Source organism: Phoca vitulina, unplaced genomic scaffold, assembly GCF_004348235.1.
Source record: "Phoca vitulina isolate PV1807 unplaced genomic scaffold, GSC_HSeal_1.0 scaffold21, whole genome shotgun sequence".
NCBI lineage: Eukaryota > Metazoa > Chordata > Mammalia > Carnivora > Phocidae > Phoca > Phoca vitulina.
The window spans coordinates 6057940-6082889 of NW_022589724.1; the positions used below are offsets into that span (position 1 = coordinate 6057940).

The 24950-nt window shown below is 37.4% G+C and overlaps 1 protein-coding gene across 1 annotated transcript in view; it reads left to right on the forward strand.

The window, feature by feature from the left end:
• Positions 1-1259: 1259 nt before the first annotated feature.
• The window catches only part of SMC2 (structural maintenance of chromosomes 2), a 62963-nt gene continuing 39272 nt past the window's right edge, over positions 1260-24950 (forward strand). Inside the window, exons 1-14 of the mRNA XM_032418476.1 lie at positions 1260-1424; positions 2258-2486; positions 3108-3257; positions 5641-5763; positions 6778-6816; positions 9800-9910; positions 10085-10129; positions 11363-11596; positions 11811-11960; positions 13977-14210; positions 15829-15988; positions 22993-23110; positions 24137-24275; positions 24611-24730. Coding sequence (XP_032274367.1) covers positions 2319-2486; positions 3108-3257; positions 5641-5763; positions 6778-6816; positions 9800-9910; positions 10085-10129; positions 11363-11596; positions 11811-11960; positions 13977-14210; positions 15829-15988; positions 22993-23110; positions 24137-24275; positions 24611-24730 — 1791 coding nt within the window. The 5' untranslated portion in view covers positions 1260-1424; positions 2258-2318. The remainder of the gene's footprint in view (positions 1425-2257; positions 2487-3107; positions 3258-5640; positions 5764-6777; positions 6817-9799; positions 9911-10084; positions 10130-11362; positions 11597-11810; positions 11961-13976; positions 14211-15828; positions 15989-22992; positions 23111-24136; positions 24276-24610; positions 24731-24950) is intronic.

Below are 24950 nucleotides of genomic sequence, written 5' to 3' on the forward strand. Positions count from 1 at the left end.
ATTCTTGGTAGTCTGACCGGTGTCCAATGCTGCAAAGCCATGGGGGGGGGGGGCGGAGTTTTAAATATATGGTTTAAAATAGTATACCGGCTGCAACATCTTTTTATACATCACCTAGGTATAGTACTACAATGCACTCTGAAACGGTCCTTCCTAAATTACTATTATCAGTACGCTCAACTGTGAGTAAATTGGTCAGTTTTGTTTGTTAAGAACAATACACACTAATAAATGCAGAATCTGTTCTTAGTGGTCCTGGATTCTGAACACGAAGAGGAATAGTATATAGCAATTTAAGAGTACGCGCTATGGAGCTAGACTGCTTGGGAACAAATCCCAGCTTCTCCACTTACTACTGGAAGTAAGTTCGCTCATCTATAAAACGAAAACAGCGTCACGGATTTCACAGAGTTGTTGCAGGATTTTAAAGCCCTTGGAACCCAGCCTGGCACACAAAGCTCAATAAATATTAGCTGTCGGGTTTCCAAAGAAATTCTCTGAAATGTTAGTTCTGCCACTGCTTTATCGAAGTGCAGGGAGGGGAGCACCTATTTGTCCACCTCCCGCTGCCGGCCCCACACAATTTCTCCTCTGGGATCAGCACGGCTTCCGGCAGAGTCCGCGAAAACTAACGTCCCTCCCCATTGCGAAATTTGAGATGAAAAAGCCCGCCAGGGTCCGGAGCCAGGAGGGGCGGAGCCAGAACGCGCCCCACAGTCCGCCCAAATTCCGCGCCTCCCCAGCCCGGACAAAGCGCAGCCTCCCATTCTTGATAAATGTGAGCCAAATCGGGTAAATCCTGAGGCTTCTGAAGTACAACGAGGACACCGGCAACAAGGAATCCCGCCTCCCCGCCTCCACGACTCTAAGGCTACAGCGTCCGTACAACCAAGCCCCGCCAAGCCCGCGGGACACCGGACGGGGCGGGGCCGCTGGGAGGACCCGAGGCCTACGGGGCCTGGGGTGGGGCGGGGCCGGCGCGGCGCGAGGCCCCGAGGCTGAGGTGCGTGGCTGCCCAAGGAGTGCCGGATGCTGAGTTCAACACATGCCACTTGCTCTTTTAGTCCTCAGGTCCCAGCCGTCGCATCCCCAGAGCTGCCCATGTCGTGACGCTCTTTCCTATCTCCCTGTCACTTTGGTTGTTCGATGGGAGGGAAAAAATTGAACCTCTAAGTCAGGCATATCCTAGGCACCGGCCAATGAAATAGGCAGTGGATGTGGGGTCCTTTGCTCGCGCCGAAATTCAAAGGTATAAATATTTCCGGCCCTGATGCGGAGCGCGGGGCGAGTGTTGCAGCTGCTATGGAGGGCTTCTCTTGGTAGCGCCCGAAGCCTGGCAGAGTGGGCCGGCTTTCTGCTCTTGTAACCAGGAGTAGCTTCTAGAGCGCCTCAAGCCGGGGCGGCCTGGCGCAGCGGTGAGGCGGGTGCGTGCGCGCGGCTGGTTGGGCCTAGTCTGGCATTCCTTGGCTGGAGAGGAGGAAGGGTTGTTTTTTTGTGTGTGCCAGGGGAGAGAGGGGTCAGCAAGAAGGGCCCTCAAACTAAAGTGAGTCCTAATGGGTTCCCTGACAGAGTGGCTACTTCCTTTCCAGCCTTGGAGTAGGGCAAACGTGTTGATAGAAAGGCCTGGTGGGGCTAGGGAACAGGCAGAGTGAAAACAAGCTGGAGAGTATGTGGGATTCATCTATTTAGTGAATATTGATGGCACTTCCCTCTCCCGGCGCCCTGGAGTCAGGCACTATTCCGGCGTACAGCGGTGGACGCAGGCAAAGATTCTACAGGAACTTGCATTACGATAGTCTGGATAGACGAGTAAATAAATACTGTGTAGTGTCATCCTAAGTACGATGAAGGAAAAAGCAGAGTGAGGGGATGGGGACAGGTGCGTTTTTAAATAGGGAAGTCAGAAAAGACCCTAGTAAGATTACGTTTGAGCAAGGACTTGAGTGTAGTAAAGAGCGAGTCATGTCATTTTTGGGGAGCAGGACATTATGGGCAAAGGGAGTGGGATATGAAATAATCAGTTTCTGTTAGAGTATGATAAAGATGGAAGGTAAGCCTAGAAAAGTAAGTCGTTGACTTCAGGTTGAATTAATGGTTTAATTCCAATTAATTAAGTTGGAAAAAGGTGTCTTTACATCAGAGGAAGTAGCTCGGCAAGTGGCTGTTTTCTATTAAGCTGTCATTCTTACGTTTTAGTCTTTTACATACATTATGATTACAGATTTCTGTCCCACTTATGTATTTCTGTTTTATACAGAGCTGCTTTGTGGCCTGTTGGATTGCTAGCAGACGTTTACCTGTCCAAGTCAGTAGTGAAAATGCATGTTAAGTCAATCATCCTTGAAGGATTTAAGTCCTATGCTCAGAGGACTGAAGTCAATGGTTTTGACCCCCTCTTCAATGCTATCACTGGTTTAAATGGTAGTGGGAAATCCAACATATTGGACTCCATCTGCTTTTTGCTGGGCATCTCCAACCTATCTCAGGTAAACTTTCTGATTTATGTGAATTATAAGTTTGGGGACCCTCAAGGGGATTCCACATTGAACTTAGAGACTATTGCAGTATTCTCTTCATTTGCAGTTTTGTTTATGCAAATTATCTTATACCTCACCACAGTCCTTTAGAGGTAGATATTATTACTCCGTTTTTCAGGTGAGAAAACAGAAACTTTGTGTTGCATAAGGTTCATCCCTTTAAGATGTTCGGAGCAACACTCAAAGTCAGGTATTCTTTAAGGCAGTCTTCTTCCAGAGTCTGTATTCCTATGCACTCACCCTGCATTATAATGCCTTTTCAGGATCTAGAGGAATTGGATGAACAGTGAAATTCTTAGATGCTGTCTTCCTAAATCTTTCAAATGAACTTCAGTTAAGAAATGAGTGGAAAACCATTCAATGCAGGGGTGGAAAAGTCCTGTGGAGAAAGGCACTCATTTTAGGTGTTTTCCCATTTTCCTTGCTTTTCTTGGTTCTGAATGCAACTGTCTGTCCTTGGCTACTTAATGGATACTACATGGGTGGTTTTCCAACAGCAAGAAACCCAACTTTAATGCCATTTTGTGCAGTATGGGGTTTTGTAATTGATAAACTTTTCTTTTGTTTTAGGTTCGGGCTTCTAATTTACAAGATTTAGTTTACAAAAATGGGCAGGCTGGTATAACCAAAGCCTCAGTGTCAATCACATTTGATAATTCTGACAAAAAGCAAAGCCCTTTAGGATTTGAGGTTCATGATGAAATTACAGTAACAAGGCAGGTGAGTGGTTTCAAAATATCTGGATATCTAAGAACTTATGTCTGAGGTGTTTTTTGGCTATATGACTTTCGTGGAGAGAAAGTTTATGAGCAAAATTGATCAAATACTGACTAGATTTCTTTTTTTTTTTTTTTAAGATTTTATTTATTTATTTGACAGAGAGACAGCGAGAGAGGGAACACAAGCAGAGGGAGTGGGAGAGGGAGAAGCAGGCTTCCTGCTGAGCAGGGAGCCCGATGCGATGCAGGGTTCCATCCCAGCACCCTGGGATCATGACCTGAGCTGAAGGTAGATGTTTAACTGACTGAGCCACTCAGGCACCCCCTGACTAGATTTCTTAAGAGTATCTTCCTTATGTTAAAAATTTGATCATGCAGTGCTCGCTTCGGCAGCACATATACTAAAAAAATTTGATCATGCAAATTCTACCATTTACCAAGAGGATTGAAAGGGATCTGAAAAGCCATCAATCAGTGTAGACACTCAACCATGCTTAAATCTTGAACCATACTTGAATCTTCTCTGTCCTGGAATACCTATAGTTGGGATCTTGTTATCTTCTGAGGTAATCTATTCTGTTACTGGACAGGTCTAATTAGTTATTCCTATAAAATGAGCCAAAGTATTGTCATCAACTTTTACACATTAAATCTGGTTCCTTGAAAGCATCGAAAAGCAAATCTAATGTATTCCATATTTTAATATTTAGGTTTAATATTTAGGTGTTAAATATTTAATATTTAAGCTAAATCTCTAGGTCTTTCAACTGATAATTGTTTCTATTTCCTTCACTTGTCTGATCACACTGAATACAAACTTGCTCTAGTTTTTTTAATGCCCTTATTATTTTTAATGCATGGCAACTTAAATTGCATTTACCAGAAATAGTCTCCTTAGGACAGGATTAAGCAGAATTGTCATTTCTTTAATTTTAAGTGTCCTTCTGTTTTCCCCTATATGACATTGGAGAGTTCATAATACATTATGAATTCATATCTGATTTACTTAAAGTCACTCTAATTTTTTAAATGTGTGTTATTAGCTGTGTTACTGCTATTTCTGTATGCAGGTTTTTAAAACCAGTGCAGGACCATACATCTGTCCCTTTTTTCTTGTAGTCATACAATGTTACTTTGTCAGTTTTATTTTTAAAAATTCTGTTAAGTCCTGTTTACTCTCCATCTTAGCATTATGTAACTTATGAATCCCCTTTCTATTTTAATAAAAACCTCTGGCTAAAAAAAAAAATAAGGCATTGACTAGGATAAAATCCTGTTGTGTGTCATTAAGTATCCATGAAATACTTTTAGGAATTTTCAGTAAGTCTGCTACTAATCTACCTAAAAATCCTTTCCTCATGCATTCCATATGCCTGTATTTTCACCAAAATTTTGTCATAAGGATTTTGTTAAAATATTTATGTATATTAGGTCTGTTCAAATATATTAATATCAGCTTCATACTCCTGTCAAGAAATGAATTAACACTCATTCAGTATTTTATTAAATGTTTGCTGTGTGCTGGGCATTCTTGAAGGCACTGGGAAATACAGATAGAAGAGTGAGAAACATCTTATTAAGGACCTCAAAATACTATGGGTGAGATGATTATTTAGGTGACAATAGAAGTGCAATAGTAGAGTCTGAACAAGCTGGTGTCTGGTATAAGTTGTTCTTTGAAGCTCTATGATTACTCTTTTTCTTTCAAGAATTCACAAGTCATGTCTTTATTAACCCCTTTTAGAATCTTGTCAAGGATTGTTATCAAACTGCTTGTCTTTGGGGCACCTGGGTGGCTCATTCGGTTAAGCGTCTGACTCTTGATTTCAGCTCAGGTCATGATCTCGGGGTTGTGAGGTCAAGCCCCCTCGTGGTTCTTAACGCAGGGCGTGAAACCTGCTTAAGATTCTCTTTCCTTTTCCCTCTTAAAAACAAAAACAAAAATGAGAAAAACCAAAACAAAACTGCTTGTCTTTAGTCTTTAGTATCTGACTTCTGTTCTTTGGAAATTAAAACGTGGAGGAAAGAGGGGTTAACCTCTGAGCGTGGAAAAATTGCAGAAAGAGTGATCAGGGTTAGAATATGTTTTACACATGCTTGGAAACAAAGTCAAAAGTGACCTTAGAGATCTAGTCCAATGCAGGGGAGGTTAGGAGGATTGTGCATGGTTATATAACTAGTTAGCAAAAGTCTTTGGATTGAGTCAGGACAATTGACGTCTATATTCTTGTTGACCATCTCACACTTCCTCCATTACTTACTCAGGATTGGTTTTATTTACCATTAGTTGGACAGAACAAACAAGTGAAACATATTTGGGAATTTATCATCTTAGTTCAAGATGTGTATGTTCATTTATATTTTTTAAAATACTTCCCTTTTAGGTGGTTATTGGTGGTAGAAATAAATATTTAATCAATGGAGTAAATGCAAACAATACCAGAGTACAAGATCTCTTCTGTTCTGTTGGCCTTAATGTTAACAACCCTCACTTTCTCATCATGCAGGTATTTTATTTATGGTCTTTATATAATGGTTTTGACATCGTTTATTTTTTAAGTTATTATAATAGGAGAAGTGCTTCTTTTTGGGTTTTCCATTTTTTGTTTTCTATTGTACTGGTATTTGGGTACCTGTTAAGAGTATAGGTTGTTTATATGTACTGATATGTTCTAAGATACACATTTGAAGAATGTCTAGAAGTAAATTTCCTTGACTTATTTTGTTATTGCAAGAATAATACACGGTCACTGTAAAAATTTTTAAAAATATATTGTCATAATGTATCCTTTTAAAGTACTGGATTCAAGCATTTCATTATTTCAAATATATACTAAATTTTAAGTAATTTTCTTCCTTAGAAACTTATTCAAATGAAAAATAAGTGCTAATACTGTCTTGCCCTTATATTACCTCACTTGACCCATCCATCTATCCTCTTAGAAAGTCACAGCAAGGCCAATGGCAGGATCCTGATGCAACCAACATTATTTTTACCACATCACAGCCTCAAAGCTGAAAATTGATTTCAAATGAATCTAAATCCTAAGTAATATGATGCCCCGAGAGTTGGGTTAGTAGGGTTTTGTTTTGTTTTTTGATAGTGATATGCTGGCATTGAAATAAAAGATTTTACTCTTTTATTTGAGGCCCAGAAGTGTGCAATGTATTTCTAGAAATTATCTTGGAGCACAGCCATTAAAAAAAAAAAACAAGAAGTGTTTAACAGTTATGCCAACATTTATATATTTATATACTTGCTGGAGACTTCTATGTCATTGTTGTTTCAGAAATATGGTCTGAATTAACTTTGTATTATTTAATAACTGTATGTCACTGGTAAGTGAAAAGGTAAATAGCAAATTTCTGGAATTATAAGGTACCTTTGGTCTCAAATGTAATGTAGGTAAAAGAAAGAACTCCCAAAAGATTTGTATATTAGGATGGAACAACTTCAGGGCAGATAAACATGTATGCCTGTATGACTCTATCATTATAGTAACTGCCATTTTATTTTTCAGGGCCGAATTACAAAAGTATTGAATATGAAACCTCCAGAGGTAAGGATACTATTTGTGGACAGTAAAAATTATAATTGTAGATATTGTTTTTAATCTTTTAAATCAATTTTTTAAGCATAATTTCTTCCATTAAAATTCTTGGAAACATTACTAAGAGTGATCAGTAAAGAAAGTCATTTTTTGGTTTTTGTTTGTTTTTTACTGTTTGGCACTGTGTCACCCCACCTTTTTGAAGCTGTATAACATAACCCTTCTGAGCCTTTGTTTCCTCATCTGTAAATTAGAGTCAAAAGTCCTTATCTCAGGTATTTTGAGGATTAAATGAGAATGTTTAAGAAAAGCCACGGGTCATTGTTGAGCAGATATTTTTTAATGTAGGTGTAAGTGATACACTAGTTTCAAGTGTGCAGCATAGTGATTAAATATATGTCGTCATTGCAAAATGATCCTTATAAGTCATTTAACATCCATCACCACAATTAAAATTTTCTTTTTTAAAGATTTTATTTATTTATTTATTTGAGAGAGAGAGACACAGTGAGAGAGGGAACACAAGCAGGGGGAGTGGAAGAGGGAGAAGCAGGCTTCCCGCTGAGCAGGGAGCCCGATGCGGGGCTCGATCCCAGGACCCTGGGATCACGACCTGAGCCGAAGGCAGACGCTTAACGACTGAGCCACCCAGGCGCCCCAAAATTTTCTTTTTCTTATGATAACTTTAAGATTTACTCTCTTAGCAACTTTCAAATATACAATACAGTATTAACTATAGTCACCATGCTATATATTATATCCCCAGGACTTTTGTAACTGGAAGGTTGTAGCTTTGATCACCTGTACCCATATTGCCCACCCACTAACCCCTATCTCTGGCAACCACTAATATGTTCTCTCTGAGCTCAGTTTTTTCTTTTTTTCTTTTTAGATTCCACATACAAGTAAGATTATACAGTATTTGTCTTTCTCTGTCTGGACTTATTTCACTTAGCCTAATGCCCTCAAGTTCCATCCATGTTGTCACAAATGGCAAGATTGTATTTTTTAAAATAACTGAATAATATTCCATTGTGTATATACATATCACATTTTTTTTATCCATTCATCTGTCAGTGGACACTTTGTTTCCATGTCTTGGTATTATAAATGAGGTTGCAGATACCTTTTCAAGTTAGTGTCTTTGTATTCTTTGGATAAATATCCAGAAGTGGAATTGTTGGATTATATAGTAGTTCTATTTTTAATTTTTTGAGGAACCTTCATAGTTTTCGATAATGGCTGCACCCAATTTACATTCCTACCGACAGTACATAAGGTTTCCCTTTTCTCCACAGCATCACCAACACTTGTTTTTTCTTGTCTTTGTGATAATAGCCATTCTGACAGAAGTAGTAGCTCATGGTTTTAATTTGCATTTCCCATGCATGATTAGTGATGTTGAGTACCTTTTATATACATATTGGCCATCTGTATGTTTTTTGTGAAAAATGTTTGTTCCCATACACATGTTCCTTATGTATTTGGATATTAACCCCTTAGCAGATTCATGACTTACAACTATTTTCTCCCGTTCCGTAGGTTGCCTTTTCATTTTGTTTGTGGTTTCCTTTGTTGTGTAGGTTTTCAGCTTGATATAATCCCACTTGTTTATTTTTGCCTTTGTTGCCTTTGCTTTGGTGTTAAATCCAAAAAAATCCTCACCATGACCGATGTCAAGGAGCTTAACCTCCTGTGTTTTCTTCTAAGAGTTTTATGTGCCCAATATTAAAAGAAATTTGACTGTATCAAGCAGCCTTTCTCAACCAGTGTTCTGTGTCAGAATTAAACCCTACAGAAGAAGATTTGAGTGAAATTAATTCATTGCATACAGTGGATTGCTTAGGGCATAGGGTATTAAGACTTAATTTTAATTTTTTTCTTGGAGCCCCCTTGAAAAGAGTTGGTATGAAGGAATGAATGTTTTGTATAAGAACAAAGTCTCTATAGTTACTCTTTTCTATTGAGAAGAACTAAGAAGAAAAAACTGATAATTGATGACACCAGTCTGGTTTGAACATAGGTCATGTATATCTTCTTTAGATAACATCTTAAGGGAAACTTCTAATTTGAAACCTGTCAAATACATAGAAATCAAAATGGTTTTGAGAGAAATAATCCTCTTGAGATAAGGATTGATGGTGAGTAGAAGCTTCTGAAAAAGGAGTGCTGGTAAAATTGTTCTACTTTTAAAACATAATTGATTAGTGTTTGCCTTTTTCAGAGTGCTTTTCACATGAATTACTTTGTGTAATTCTCAATAGTGTTGTGAGATGTTAAGTACCCTGTGGATGAAGAAACTGGCACAAAAAATTAGAAATTTCTAAAGTGACAACTGAGTGTTGTTAGTCTTTACTTTTTTAGACTTATATATGAAGGAAAAGAGGAGGGAGGAATTACTGGCTTCAATTTTATTTTTATTTTTAAATTTTTATTTTTAGGTAATTTGTATATCCAACATGGGGCTCAAACCCACAACCCCAAAATCAAGAGTCACACGCTCAGCTGACTGAGCCAGTCAGACACCCATGGCTTCAATTTTAAAAGAGATTTACTCTGCAACCTCAGTGTAGCATGCAGTTTGATTTTAGGATTGGAGTAAAGGTCAGAAATATTTCTTGAATGTTAGGGCTATGGGTAATACATGCACTTAACATCTCTGATCCATTTGGGATACTTTGGTAAAATGCTTAGTGAAGTTAAGACCTTAAATTATAGGGGCGCCTGGGTGGCTCAGTTGTTAAGCGTCTGCCTTCGGCTCAGGTCATGATCCCGGGGTCCTGGGATCGAGCCCCGCATCGGGCTCCCTGCTCGGCAGGAAGCCTGCTTCTCCCTCTCCCTCTCCCCCTGCTTGTGTTCCCTCTCTCGCTGTGTCTCTCTCAAATAAATAAAATCTTTAAAAAAAAAAGACCTTAAATTATATACTTTTTGTAAACTCCAATGAAGTTCTTTCTCTTGGATTCTAAAAACATTAATATAATTATCTTTCCAGATTTTGTCCATGATAGAGGAAGCAGCTGGAACCAGGATGTATGAGTACAAAAAAATAGCTGCCCAGAAAACTATAGAAAAAAAAGAGGCTAAGCTGAAAGAAATTAAGACGGTAATTAAATTTACATAAAACGTTTTTAAAGACAAGAGTAATTTCAGAGTTTCTCTGCTGTAAAGAGGAAGTTCCCCCTCCCTGGTTTTCCTTGGACTTCATGCTTCCTTTCCTTTTCAGTTTTTTTTAATGGTACTTTCATACTGAAAAATTTGATTTTCCTTTATTTTCCAGATACTTGAAGAAGAGATTACTCCAACCATTCAAAAATTAAAAGAGGTATATACTATATAGAGGATAGCCAGCTAGAACGTCTCTCAAAAATGGTGACATATTCAAGATTATACAAATAGAGATGAAATGTATACCACGTCTCAGGAATTTTTCTGTGGGAGAGATAGGAGTTAAGAGTTGGTACTTGATAATCAGCTTTCTGCTTGTAGAGGGCATGTTCTTCATATCTATTAATCATTGCTCTTCATAATCTCAGAAAATGATATGCCAGATTGTAATACTTTGTTGAAGAGAAGTCTGAATTTTCCTGGATAATTGGAATTAGTGAACTATTTCTTGAGGATATCACAGTCCTAGTAACCCTGTTGGTAGAGTGAATAACTTCTAGGATAATAGGGGCTATCACTGCAATTACTGCTGTCAAGACAGTTGGTAAGTGAGGGGTACTGAAACAGATGTCCAGATTTTTTCTATAATCTTTGTAGCTTCTGACATCATCAATGTTTCAGTGAAAAAATGCACTTAGAGTGCATTGATTTTAAAGTTACGCATTTAGGAATTCATTAAATGCTCATTAAAATTCGATACTTCTCAAAAGTTGTCTTCTGAATCCATATAGTAGTGTGGATGTTATTAGAAAAACTGAAAAGTGATCTTGAAGGTATCCTGTTTATATGAACGGTTAGTAGAAGACACTAGATCATGAGTTTAAACCTAGGTTTTATACCTGATTTTGCCAAATTCTTTCTAAATCTGACAACATGGAGAGGTCATTTAACCACACTGAATTCATTTCTTCTCCTGCAAGTTCGAGATTTTAATTATTATTCTGTTTGCCCTAGCAGGTCCTTATTGGAATCAAGTTTAGTAATGTGTGAGCATATGTTTGTAAGTAGTTACATGGTTGAATGTTGGGTAGGCATCTTGGTAATACTACTACAAAATACATGTAATAGTGTATCATTGGTGGTTGTATAGGTCATATTTATAGACTACTTACTAACCCCAGTTTATGAACCTTATGTCTACATTTCTTTGTTAATTCCAACTGCCTGATTATATATTGGAAGAAATAGCCACATGGGATTCACTGGAGATGGTATAATTTTGTCTGAAAAGCCAGAGGTCTAATGTTAAAGTTTCTATAATCCATGATCACTAATCTAAGACAAAATCTATTATGGGAAATTTTATACATGTTGCTATAGTTTGAGTCTTTCTAAATTTGTTGAAAAATACGAAGTTTGAGTTACACTTTATTGGTGATTTCTTTTCTAGGAAAGATCTTCCTACTTGGAGTACCAAAAAGTAATGAGGGAAATAGAACATTTGAGTCGTTTATATATTGCCTATCAGTTTTTGCTGGCTGAAGATACAAAAGAACGCTCAGCCGAGGAGTTAAAAGAAATGCAAGATAAAGTTGTAAAGCTTCAAGAAAAATTGTCTGAGAATGATAAAAAAATAAAAGCACTGAGTCATGAAATAGAAGAGTTGGAAAAAGGAAAAGATAAGGTCAGATATATACGTAAGAATAGATAATATACTGTGAAAAAGTTATATACAATAACTAATATTCACTGGGCATGGTCTTCCATACTGATTTGTTAATCTTAATGTATGATAATAAGTAGCTTATAAAAAGTAAATCTTCTAGAAGTCATACAAGAAGATAATGACATGAGTAAATTATAAGTACGTTGATTGAATTGGGTGCATTTGATTATAGGAAATTGGAGGTATACTCCGATCTTTAGAAGATGCTCTTGCAGAAGCTCAGCGAGTTAATACTAAATCTCAAAGTGCCTTTGATCTCAAGAAGAAAAATCTGGCAAGTGAAGAGAACAAACGCAAAGAGCTAGAGAAAAATATGATTGAGGTAAGTAAATATGAAGTTCAGTTTAATTCCAGTAGTATACATTTGTCTGTTACATTAATATTTATTGAGTGTGTGCTATGGACCAAGTATAGTTTGGGTTAGGAATATAGCAGTGGATTTTTGTCTTTGACAATTGGAAATATTGTTACCATTAGCTTAGTAGAGAATAGAAAGAAGTACAGTGCGAAGATAATAGGCTTGAGGTGCCTGTTAAACATCTAAGTAGGGATGTTGATTAGGTAGTTGAATATGGGAATATTGAATCCAGTCTAGATAGACAAACCACAAAAAGGCTTCTTTTATATGCACTCATTTTCTTAGGTAATCCCATCCAGCCTGGTAGCCCTAAAATACCATCTGCAGGGTGATGTTCAGATCTATAATTAACCTTGACTCCTTCCCTGAATATTTGTCCAGCTATTGGATTGACGTTTTTACATACATGATTAACAGAAAGTCTAAAACTTAATGTATCAAAAAGAGAACTCTTAAATATTCCCTGCCTACTCAAACCTCTTTTATTTTATTTTATTTTTTTTAAAGATTTTATTTATTTGACAGCGAGAGCAGGAACACAAGCAGGAGGAGTGGGAGAGGGAGAAGCAGGCTTCCCGCCAAGCAGGGATCCCAATGTGGGGCTCGATCCCAGGATCGAAGGCAGACACTTAACTACTGAGCCACCCACGCGCCCCCCAAACCTCTTTTAGTAGCTGAATTTTCCCTATGTTAGAAAATGGTACCAGACACCACTATTAACCTAATTGTTCAGTCCAGAAATCCTGGAGTCTTCCTGCATTCCACCTTTTTTCTCAAACTCCATATCTAATCCATCAGCAAACTCTCTTGACTTTAAAAGTACATCCTGAGTACAGCCACTTTTCATCACCTCCATCACTGCTAACCTGCAAGCCATCATCACCCATGAGGGATGCTATAATAGTGTCCATATCAGTTATCCTGCTTTTACTCTTGCTGCTCTACAGTCAGCTCTTTACAGAAGCTGAAATACAAATTGGATCACATCACTCTTGTACTTAAAATTCTTTAATGGTTTCAAAGTCATGTGTATAATTGAGCCTTTACCATCCCTACCTGATAGGACTCCTGGCTCCTTTCCACTTGCTCACTGTGCTCCAACCACAGTTCCTCAAACACCTAAGCATATTCTGCAGAGTTTGCCTAGTATTTGTCCCCCTAGTATCAGCATGATCATTCCTTTTATTTCATGTAGGTTTCTTCTCAAAATGTCACCACAAAAAGGCCTTCCCTCATTGTTCTTAAAATAGTAGTTTCCATCACTTTCCGTCCCTTTACCTTGCTTTATTTTTTCCTCTGTCTTCCATTCTAGAATATAGGGTCCCTGAGGACCATGTCTTTAATGTCTAGAACAATGCCTGGTACATGGTAAACATCTAATAAATATTTAATGAATCATGAGTTAAACATGTGGGCCAAAATTTCTGGTCACTTTCATGTAAATAATATAGCTGGATTCTATTTTTTTCCAGTGCTGGTATCTTAGTATATATGGTGTTATAGTGCATATAACTTAAAAGATGTTAAGTATTAGTAATGCTGTTCCCATAAGTATTTAATATTTAAATTTTATGACCTTTGATAGTTTATAAATTTTCGTGTACACGCTCCTAATCCTACAGTCTCTACTTTGAAGCTTAGAGTAGAATGGTTATTCAATTTTAAAGCTCTAGAAAGTGATTTTTAGTTTCTTCAAATGGTTGGTTTGCACTATAATATTTTAGCTAATTTCTAGATTAGACTGTAACATATGGAATGAAAGTATTTCTGGTAGTATAAGGGCACGTTTATCTGAAAAACAGGGTGAATTTCAAAATGGAAATAAAGTATTTAAAGTTATGATGGTTAAATTATTTTCCTTTTAACCATGTCCACTTCAAAATGCTATGAAATTTGATGACCTAAAGGTATAGGTGTATAGGAAAAAATGGATGTCTTTCCTAAAACCTAATACTTTCCAATCTTAAACTCTTTCTGAAGGATTCTAGAACTTTAGCTGCAAAGGAAAAAGAGGTTAAAAAGATAACAGATGGGCTGAACGCCCTTCAGGAAGCAGGTAACAAAGATGCTGAAGCTTTGGCTGCTGCACAGCAGCACTTCAATGCTGTTTCCGCCGGCCTGTCTAGCAGTGACGACGGGGCCGAAGCAACTCTTGCTGGTCAAATGATGGCCTGTAAGAATGACATAAGTAAAGCTCAGACAGAAGCCAAACAGGTAAATACAGACATTAACGACCGTGTGATTGCTTTTTTTTTTTTTTTTTTTTTTAAGAAGCTGCTTCTCATTATGCTTTAGCAGTTGTTGTAAAACATTGACAATAATCAGATCAGTGTCATGGAATTTGTTATTCTGCCACTCTATATCTTAACTGCTAAATATTGATGACAATAGTTTAAGATGCTATACAACATTAACTACCTTCATAGGTTAGTTGAAATTGTAAATTCAGTAAGTGCTTTATTTGTAGTATTGTATAGAATATTTGAGGTTAATTTCTTGTTCTTTCTTATTTCTTTTCCCTGTTTTTGTTGGCAACATAAAGTTGCAGTCTTAAGCTTTAACAGGAAAACAAACATCCTGTCCATTTCTGTGCCCATCACACTTAGTCCTTACCTTTCGTCCTTGGAAGTACCTCTACCTCCCTCTCACCCCCATTCTAGTCTTCCCTTTCCCTACACTGATTTCATAATCTTTAAGGCTTGTCAGTGAAGGCTTTCAAATTTGTATATATATATTTTTTAAAGATTTTATTTATTTATTTGACAGAGACACAGCGAGAGAGGGAATACAAGCAGGGGGAGTGGGAGAAGGAGAAGCAGGCTCCCTGCTGAGCAGGGAGCCCGATGTGGGGCTTGATCCCAGGACCCTGGGATCATGACCTGAGCCGAAGGCAGACGCTTAACGACTGAGCCACCCAGGCGCCCCTCAAATTTGTTTAGATAGTTGTGCAGCTTTTAAAGTCCTATGGATGCAAGAGTTTTGAGGGCAGAAAGAAAAAAATACATATATTTTTTCACGCATTTTTAAATTTTTTTAAAAGACAACTCCTCTTTAAAAATATATACAGATGTTCATGTCTGTGTTGGTATTAATCCTGTTCAACATTTTCTGTTACACGTTTGCACCTTTTCCATTCACAGATGATGGTCACAAAAATCTGTAAGAAATCAATAGAAAAACTTTCAGGTCCTCTCAGTTTTTCTGTTAACTTACTATATATTGGGAAAAGTCCACCATTATTCAGTTTTAGATGAGGTGACATCCACCTAGATCTCAGAATACTGGTTCATTCTTTTAAGGAACAGTGTACTCAGTTACATAAACTAGCATTTGAATATCCAACTCCTAGCACTGAAATTTCTCTTGTCAGTTTAGTTTCCCATTCCAGTGTAATTTTCTTATTGCTCAGTACAGTTTCTCCACTGTTAATTGAACAACACTCACAAATACACAAATACAAATACACATATGAAAGGAAGAGAACTAGAGTTCTGATTACTAGCTTTCTATTGTGTTTTTAATTTAACCAGCTAATGACAGTTATTCTTGGATATAATTTTTGAACTCAGTAATGTAATCTTTAATAAGTATTAAAAATATGGACTTAAATTATAAATTATTCGATGAATTATGTTAAGCATATATTCATTTAGACTCTGAGTAGTTTTCTGAGGAGAAAATACTGGGAAATGATTCATCCCTTGAGATATTAATGCAAGTGACCTAACAGTTACATTTTCAAGGCTGATGTTTCTTAAACCAATCTGCATTTGTGGCCATTTAATCATTAGCACTGTTTGCCTCACATAGTCTATTAAATTTTCAATAACAGGCTCAGATGAAGTTGAAACATGCCCAACAAGAATTAAAGACTAAACAGGCTGAAGTTAAGAAGATGGATAGTGGCTACAGGAAGGATCAAGAAGCTTTAGAGGCTGTGAAGAAACTTAAAGAAAAACTTGAAGCCGAAATGAAAAAGCTAAATTATGAAGGTTTGCATTTAAACACTTGATATTAAATCATTAGGAGGTAGTGATTGTTGATAGAAACAAAATTAAATAAAGGAAATAGCAAGTACGAATTTTTTTTTTTTTTACTCTATTAATGGGTGTTAGTGTAAGAAATATTTCTAAATACAGTTGATCCCTGAACATAAGCTTGAACTGCATGGGTCTGCTTACTTGAGGCTTTTTTTTGTTTTGATAAATACAATTTAGTACTGTAAATGTATTTTCTTTAACTTACTTAATTGTAAGAACACAATATATAATATATAAAACATACAAACTATGTGTTAACCATTTATCTTCTCCATAAAGCTTCTTGTCAACATTTGACCATTAGTTAAGTTTGAGGGTCAAAAGTTAAACACAAATTTAGGGGTGTCTGCTTCAGTGGGTAGAGCATACAGCTCTTGATCTCAGGGTGGTGAATTCAAACCCTATGTTGGGCATGGAGGTTACTTAAAAAAAAAAAAAAACTAATCATGGATTTAGAACTGTGTGGGGCAGGAGTGTCAGTGCCCCACCCTCCTCCCAAGTCACCCCATTGTTTAAGGGTCAACTAAGTATAAAACAGCTGTTCTTTTTAATCCCAGTATAGTTAATATACAGTGTTATTTTAGTTTCAGGTGTAGAGTATAGTGATTCAACAGTTCTATATATTACTCAGTGCTCATCATGATTAAGTGTATTTTTAATCCACTTTACCTGTTTCATTTCACCCATCCGCCTACCACCTTCCCCATCAATTTGTTAACTATAGTTAGTGGTTTTTTGGTTTGTCTCTTTTTTTCCTTATTTGCTGTTTTGTTTCTTAAATTCCACATGAGTGAAATCATATGGTAATTGTCTTTTTTGACTGACTTATTTCACTTAGCGTTATACTCACTAGATCTATCTGCGTTGCAAATGGCAAGATTTCATTCTTTTTTGTGGCTGAGTAATATTCCATTGTATATCTCTATCATATCTTTATCCATTCATCTATTGATAGACACATGGGCTGCTTCTGTAATTTGGCTATTGCAAATAATGCCGCAATAAACATAGGGGTGTATATTTTTTCAAATTAGTGTTTTCATTTTCTTTGGGTAAATACCCAGTATTGAAATTATTGGATTAGATGGTAATCATATTTTTAATTTTTTGAGGAGCCTTCATGCTGTTTTCCATAGTGGCTACACCAGTTTGCATTCCCACCAACAGTGCACAAGTGTTCCTTTTTCTCCACAACCTTGCCAACACTTATTGTCTCTTGTTTTGAGTATAGCTATTCTGACAGATGTGAAGTAATATCTCATTGTGGTTTGGATTTGCATTTCCCTGGTGATTAGTGATGTTGAGCATCTTTTCATGTGTCTGTTGGCCATCTCTGTGTCTTCTTTGCAGAAAGGTCTGTTTATGTCTTCTGCCCATTTTTAATTGGATTATTTGTTTTTTTAGTGTTGAGTTGTTTAAGTTCTTTGTATATTTTGGATACTAACCCTTAATGGATGTGTCATTTGTAAATATCTTCTCACATTCCATAGGTTGTCTTAATTTTGTTGGTTGTTTCCTTTGCTGTGTAGAAGCTTTTTATTTTGACATAGTCCAATAGTTTATTTTTGCTTTTGTTTCCTGTGCCTCAGGAGACCTATCTAGAAAAATGTTGGTATAGCTGATGTCAGAGAAATTATTGCCTATGCTTTCTTCTAGTATTTTTATGGTTTCAAGTCTCGCGTTTAGGTCCTTAATTCATTTTGAGTTTATTTTTGTGTATGGTGTAAGAAAGTGTCCAGTTCCCCAACACCGTTTGTTGAAGACTTTTTCCCATTGTATATTCTTTTCTGCTTAGTCGAAGGTTGATTGACCATATAATCATGGATCTATTTTGGGGCGCTCTATTCTATTCCATTGATCTATGTGTCTACTTTTGTGCCTGTACCATACTGTTTTGATTACTGCAACTTTATAGTATATCTTGAAATGTAGGATTGTGATACCTCCAGCCTTGTTCTTCTTTTTCAAGATTGCTTTGGCTCTTCAGGGTCTTTTGTGGTTCCATACAAATTTTGGGATTGTTTGTTGTAGTTCTGTGAAAAATGATACTGGTATTTTGATAGAGATTGCATTACATCTGTAGATTGCTTTGGGTGGTATGGTGAATTTAACATTTGTTCTTCCAGTCCATGAACCTGGAATACCTTCCCATTTGTTTATGTTATCTATAATTTTATTCATCAGTGCTTTATAGTTTTCGGTATACAAGTCTCTTACCCTCTTGGTTAAGTTTATTTCTAGGTGTTTTATTATTTTTGGTGCAATTGTAAATGGGAATATTAATTTTTCTTTCTGTTGCTTCATTGGTGTATAATTTTTCTTTCTGCTGTTTGATTATTGGTACATAGAAGGCAACAGATTTCTGTACATTGATTTTTTATCCTGCAACTTTACTGAATTCATTTATCAGTTCTAGCAGTTTTTTGGTAGATCTTTTGATTTTTCTATATATAGTATCATGTCATCTGGAAATTGTGAGAATTTTACTTCTTCCTTACCAGTTTGGATGCCTTTTATTTCTTTTTGTTGGCTGATTGCTGTGGCTAGGACTTTAGTATCATGTTGCATACAAGTGGTGAGAGTAGGCATCCTTGTCTTGTTCCTGATCTTAGGGGAAAAGCTCTGTTTTTCCCCATCGAGTATGTTGTTAGCTGTGGGTTATTTATATAGGGCCTTTATTATGTTGAGGTATATATCCTCTAAACCCATTTTGTTGAGGGCTTTTATCGTGAATGGATGTTGTACTTTGTCAAATGCTTTTTCTCCATCTATTGAAATGATTGTATGGTTTTTATCCCTTATTTTGTTGATGTGATATATCACATTGACTGATTTGTGAATATTTAACCACCTTTGCAACCCAGGAATAAATAAATAAATAAATTTGATTGTGGTGAATGATTTCTTTTAATGTATTGTTGGTTTGGGTTTATTAATATTTTGTTGAGGATTTTTGCATTTATATTCATCAGAGATACTGCCTGTAGTTCTCTTTTTTTGGTGTCTTTATCTGTTTTTTTTTTTAATCAGGGTAATGCTGGCTTCATAGAATGAATTTGGAAGTTTTCCTTCCTTTTCTATTTTTTGGAATAGTTTGAGAATAGGTATTAACTGTTCCTTAAATGTTTGGTAGAGGGGCACCTGGGTGGCTCAGTCATTAATCGTCTGCCTTCAGCTCAGGTCATGATCCCAGGGTCCTGGGATCAAGCCCCACGTCAGGCTCCCTGCTCTGCGGGAAACCTTCTTCTCCCTCTCGCTCTCCCACTCCCCCTGCTTGTGTTTCCTCTCTTGCTGTGTCTCTCTCTGTCAAATAAATAGAAATCTTAAAAAAAAAAAAAGTTTGATAGAATTTGCCTATGAAACCGTCTGGTCCTGGACTTTGGCTTTTTGGGAGTTTTTATATTATTGACTGACTCAGTTTCATTTTTGGTAGTCAGTCTGTTAAACTGAAACAGGAAGAAATAAATTTTTGTTGGGTTATATGTTTCTAGGAATTTATCCATTCTAGGTTGTCCAATTTGTTGGTATATATTTGTTCATAATATTGTCTTACAGTTATTTGTATTTCTGTGGTGTTGGTTGTTATTTCTTCTCATTTCTGATTTCATTTGAGTCTTCTTTATTTTCTTGCTGAGTCTGGCTAAAGGTTTATCAATTTTGTTGATCTTTTTTAAAAAAACCAACTCCTGGTTTCTTTTATTCTTTTCTTTTAGTTTCTCTTTCATTTGTTTCTACTCTAATCTATATTATTTCTTTCTGCTGGTTTTGGGTTTTGTTTGTTCTTTTTCTAGCTCCTTTAGGTATAAGGTTAGGATGTTTGAGGTACTTTTTGCTTCTTGAGGTAGGCCTGTATTGCTATAAAATTCCCTCTTAGAACAGCTTGCTGCATCCCAAAGATTTTGGACCACTGTGTTTTCATTTTCATTTGTCTCCATGTACTTATTTCCTTTTTTTTTTTTTTTTTTTTCCTTGGTTGTCCCATTCATTCTTTAGTAGCATGTTTTTATCCTTCATGTGTTTGTACTTTTTGAAGACTTTCTTGTGGTTGATTTCTAGTTTCTTAGCATTGTGGTATGAATTTGTTGAGACTTCTTTTGTGGCCTATTCTGTAAAATGCTCCATGTGCACTTGAAAAGAATGATGGCCTTGCTGGATAGAATACTCTTGGCTACAGGCTTTTTTTCTTTCAGCACTTGAATATAGCATGCCACTCCCTTCTGGCTTACAAGGTTTGCACCAAAAAATCAACTGATAGCCTACGGAGTTTCCCTTGCTTATAACTGTTTTCTCTTGATGCTTTTAAAATTCTCTATAACAACTTTTTGCCATTTTAATTACTATGTGTCTTGGTTTGGACCCCATTGAGTTGATTTTGTTGGGGTCTCTCTTTGCCTCCTGGATCTAGACTTGTTTTCTTCCCTAGATTCAAGAAGTTTTCAGTTATTCTTTCTTCAAATTTTCTGCCCCCTTTTCTCTCTCTCCTTCTGGAATCTCTATAATGGGAAAGTTATTACACTTGATGGTATTGCTGAGTTCCCTAAGTCTATTATCATTTTTTGTTATTTTGTCTATCACCTGTTCAGCTTGATTGCCTTCTGTTACTTTGTCCTCTAGGTTGCTGATCTGTTATTCTGCCTCCTCTAGTCTACTATTTGTTCCATCTTGAGTATTTTTAATTTCGTTTATTGAGTTCTTCATCTCTGATTGGTTCTCCTTTATGTTTTCTGTCTCTTTGTTAAGGGTCTCACTGAAGTTCACTCTTTTCCAGGTCCAGTGAGTATTTTTATGATCATTACTTTAAATTGTTTATCAGGCATATTACTCCTCTCTGTTTCATTGAGCTCTCTTGCTGTGATTTTTGTCCCTTCTTTCCTTTGGGGATATATCCCTGCATCTCCTCATTTTGTCTCTCTGTGTCTGTTTCTACATGTTAGGAACATTAGCTACGTCTCCTGCTCTTGAGAGTAATGACCTTCTGAAGAAGAGTTCCTGTAATGCCCTCAGTGCAGTGTCCCCTGTTCACCAGAACCTGATGCTTCAGTGGTATCTCCTATGTGATATGTGTACCCTACTCTTGTGGCTAAGCTGCTTTTGCCTTCAGTCTAGTTGTCTGGAATGTCTCTCTTTGCCTGTCATGGACAGGGTTTGAACCCTGAGTTGTTAGTGGGCCAGTCTGGGGCTGCCTTGGGCTTCAGTTGAGTCAGACCAGGTGTTTGCCAGAGAGGAAGAAGCTGCTGAGACCACACAGATACCCCAACACTGCCCCTAAATCTGGGGGCGGTCAGCAGCTAGTGTCAGGGGAAGTGAGGGGGGAGGGGAGAAGAGGTAGGTAGTGATGGCCCATTAGCACAGAACTGCTGGGGTAGCACAGAACTGCTTGTTGTTTTCCCCTGAGAAAGCCCTTGGTGGGTGAGGCCTATAGTCAGACCAGGTATCTGACCCCAGCCTACTGCTGAGGCCTCAGTAGGACTGGTATATGTAGTTATCTTCCCCCTCTCTGCAGCGTAGGGAGTTATTTTAGAGTGGGGCTGGTCCCTGTTGGGGCTGTTTGTACCCTGCCTGGCTTGGACTGCTTTGGATGGGCTCTGACCCAGGGCGTATTGGAGGGGCAGGTCCACACGAGAAAGCAGAGTGGGGCAGCAGTTTTATCAAGGTTTGCACAGGTCTGTTGTGGGAAGGGACAAGTCTGCCAAACTTGGGTGAGATGCACTGTTAGCAAGCTAGGTGGAGACCTATGCTGGTTCCTGCAAGTGTCTGTGTGTCTAGGATCCGGGGGGTGGCAGAGGAGGAAAATAGTGCCTGCCAGCTCTTTTGTTCCCGGAGAAGTCTCCCAAGGACCCCTGCCCCTCCAGCACATGCTCTGAGATTGGTAAACAAATCTCCCACCAGAATAGTCCAGGCAGCTTTTCAAACTGCTGCTTTTATGCTGTCTCTGTGGGGCTATTTGTCGTGCTATCTCTTTAAGGATGGGGAGTCTGTTTCCTCTCACCCTCTCAGCTCTCTTAGAGCTGAGCCTGCTGAGTTTTAAAGTTCCAAGTGTTAGTCCCTACAGATCATAAGAACTTGTGAAATTATGCCCCTCTGGTTTTCAAAGGGAAATGGTTTTTTTGTTTTGTTTGTTTTGTTTGTTTTTTAAGATTTTATTTATTTGAGAGGGAGAGAGAGAGAGAATGAGCACGAGAGAGCACAAGCAGGCAGAGGGAGAAGCCGACTGCTGAGCAGGGAGCCCGATGCAGGGCCTGATCCTAGGACCCTAGGCTCATGACATGAGCCAAAGGCAGACGCTTAACTGACTGAGCCACCCAGGCGCCGTTCAGTGGGGATTTGTCTTCCCCTTGCGGTTCCCTGTGCTTGGGGTGCCTGGTGTGACTACAGTCCATTTCTCTCCCCTTTCTGTGCCCTCGGTGTCCCTCCCTTCCATTGACAATCCTGCAGGTCTGCTTGGCTCCTGACTGTATCTCTGCCCTTCCTACCCTGTTTCATGTGGCCTCTTCTCTACATTTAGCTGTGGAGAGTGTTCTGTCAGCGTTTGGGCAATTTTCTGGGTTACACTGATGTAGGTGTTATCTAGTTGAATCCATGGGATGTGGTGAGGTTAAGATTCTCCACTTTACCATCTTCCCAGCTCTTTGAATTTTTGAAAACTCACTACTGACAGTTTCCTGCTTTGGTCACCAAAGTGCCATTTGAAAACTCCCAAAATGTCATTTGTATATTTCCACATTCGTAGTTATTCAATTCATATATTGTTTTTGGAATGAAAATTTCTGTTACTTGTTGGTAATAATTGTCTACTTGATCTTTCATATTAAGCATGCTTTTTATTTAATACCAGAAATTTGTATTTTGCTTCTAGGAATGCTTTGGAAATAGAGGTTACTGATAGTTTCTTTAAAACTGTAGAATATTTGCATTTTTAAAACTCTGTTTCAATTTACTTGTGATTTACTGTTCAGAAAACAAGGAGGAAGGACTTCTGGAAAAGCGCAGGCAGCTATCTCGTGATATCAGTAGATTGAAAGAAACATATGAAGCTCTCTTAGCCAGATTTCCTAATATTCAATTTGCCTACAGGTAAGAGATTTAAACCTTAAATTTTAACGTGGTGATAGCCAAGATATATTTTTATTTAAGCTCAAAGACAATCTGAAAATTTCATTACATCAAGATTTCTGTATGAAAAATATTGTAAGCTACTTTTCCTTAATTGGTATTTTTTCCCTAAACACTTACTGAAATGTTAACCAAGATATATTTTCATTTAAGATGGAAGACAATCTGAAAATTTTGTTAACATTAAGATTTTTGTATGAAAAATATTGTAAGCTGCTTTTCCTTAATTGGCATTTTTTTCCTTAAATGTTTATTGAAATGTTTCAAGTGTTGGCAGTGGGAATTCTTAAGACCAAAATGAGGGAAATTAAATCTCAGTCCAAAGTTTCTTTAAATATCTACATTAACATTTTACAATTTACAAATTTACATGGGTTTTTTTCATGGAATACTTAGAGTAATATATGTATTACAAAGATTATAGCCTCAGGGGAGCCTCTGTGGCTCAGGCAATTGAGTGACTCTTGGTTTCAGCTCAGGTCATGATCTCAGGCTTCTGAGATTGAGCCCTGTGTGGGGCTCCGCACTCTCTCTGAAATAAAGTTTTTTTTTTTTTTTCTTTTTTTAAAGATACAGAGAGAGAGAGATAGAGCAAGAACACAAGCAGGGGGAGTGGGAGAGGGAGAAGCAGGCTTACCACGGAGCAGGGAGCCTGATGTGGGGCTTGATCCCAGGACCCTGGGATTGTGACCTGAGCCGAAGGCAGATGCTTAACGACTGAGCCACCCAGGCGCCCCTGAAATAAATCTTAAAAAAAAAGGATTATAACATCAAAGTTATTTTTGTTTCATTGAAGACAATATGTACTGAAAGATCTTTTGAGTGACTTAAAACAAGAGTTGGCTAGTCACCTGAACATTAAATTTTTGTTTTTCTTAAAAGTGTACATGCTTTTGATGTGTTGCTAGGACGAGCTCTTGACTAGTAAAATACAACTTTTTCTGTTTTATTGTTTCAGATTAATTTTTGTCAACTGTTCTATTTTAGGGATCCAGAGAAGAACTGGAATAGAAATTGTGTGAAAGGACTTGTAGCTTCCCTGATTAGTGTGAAAGATACTTCTGCAACCACAGCTTTAGAACTGGTGGCTGGGGAACGGCTCTACAATGTTATAGTAGACACAGAGGTAAATTAATTAAAGAAAATTTACAATTCCTCCTTAGCTGGAAAAATCATGAGCTGCTAGAATTAAGTACTTTCTTGATGTTTTAAGCTTTTCCTAAGGTTGGTTATCTTTACCTGTTATCTTTAGCTGTTCAGTTAATGACTTTTTATTATATTATTGATTATAGTATATTTGATAAACTGTATTCCCAAAGAAGTCTTATGCTTACTTAGGAATCCAGAATGCATATTATCAGTTCTAGACTTCCCATTGTTCAGGATACTTGCACTCTTTCTCTCTGAACATTTTCTGTCATTAATATTTTATTTCCTTATTTCAAATGCACCATTTTTTAGGTTACTGGAAAAAAGTTACTAGAAAAGGGGGAATTGAAACGTCGATACACTATAATTCCACTCAATAAAATTTCAGCCAGATGTATTGCTCCAGAAACTCTGAGGGTCGCTCAGAATCTTGTAAGTCTTCTTTATGTTTTATGTACATCTTGTTTTTTAGTTTTGTTTTGTTTTAGTTAGAGGACATTAACTTGGGGTACATAATCATATGTAGAACCACAAAATTTTGTTGTTACCATGCCTTAAACATTTAAGCTACAAAAAAAGGGTTGGCTTTCGTGAAAATAGATGGAAGGACCAGTAGAAACAGTGGAAAACTAAAACTACCTTTGATATTACA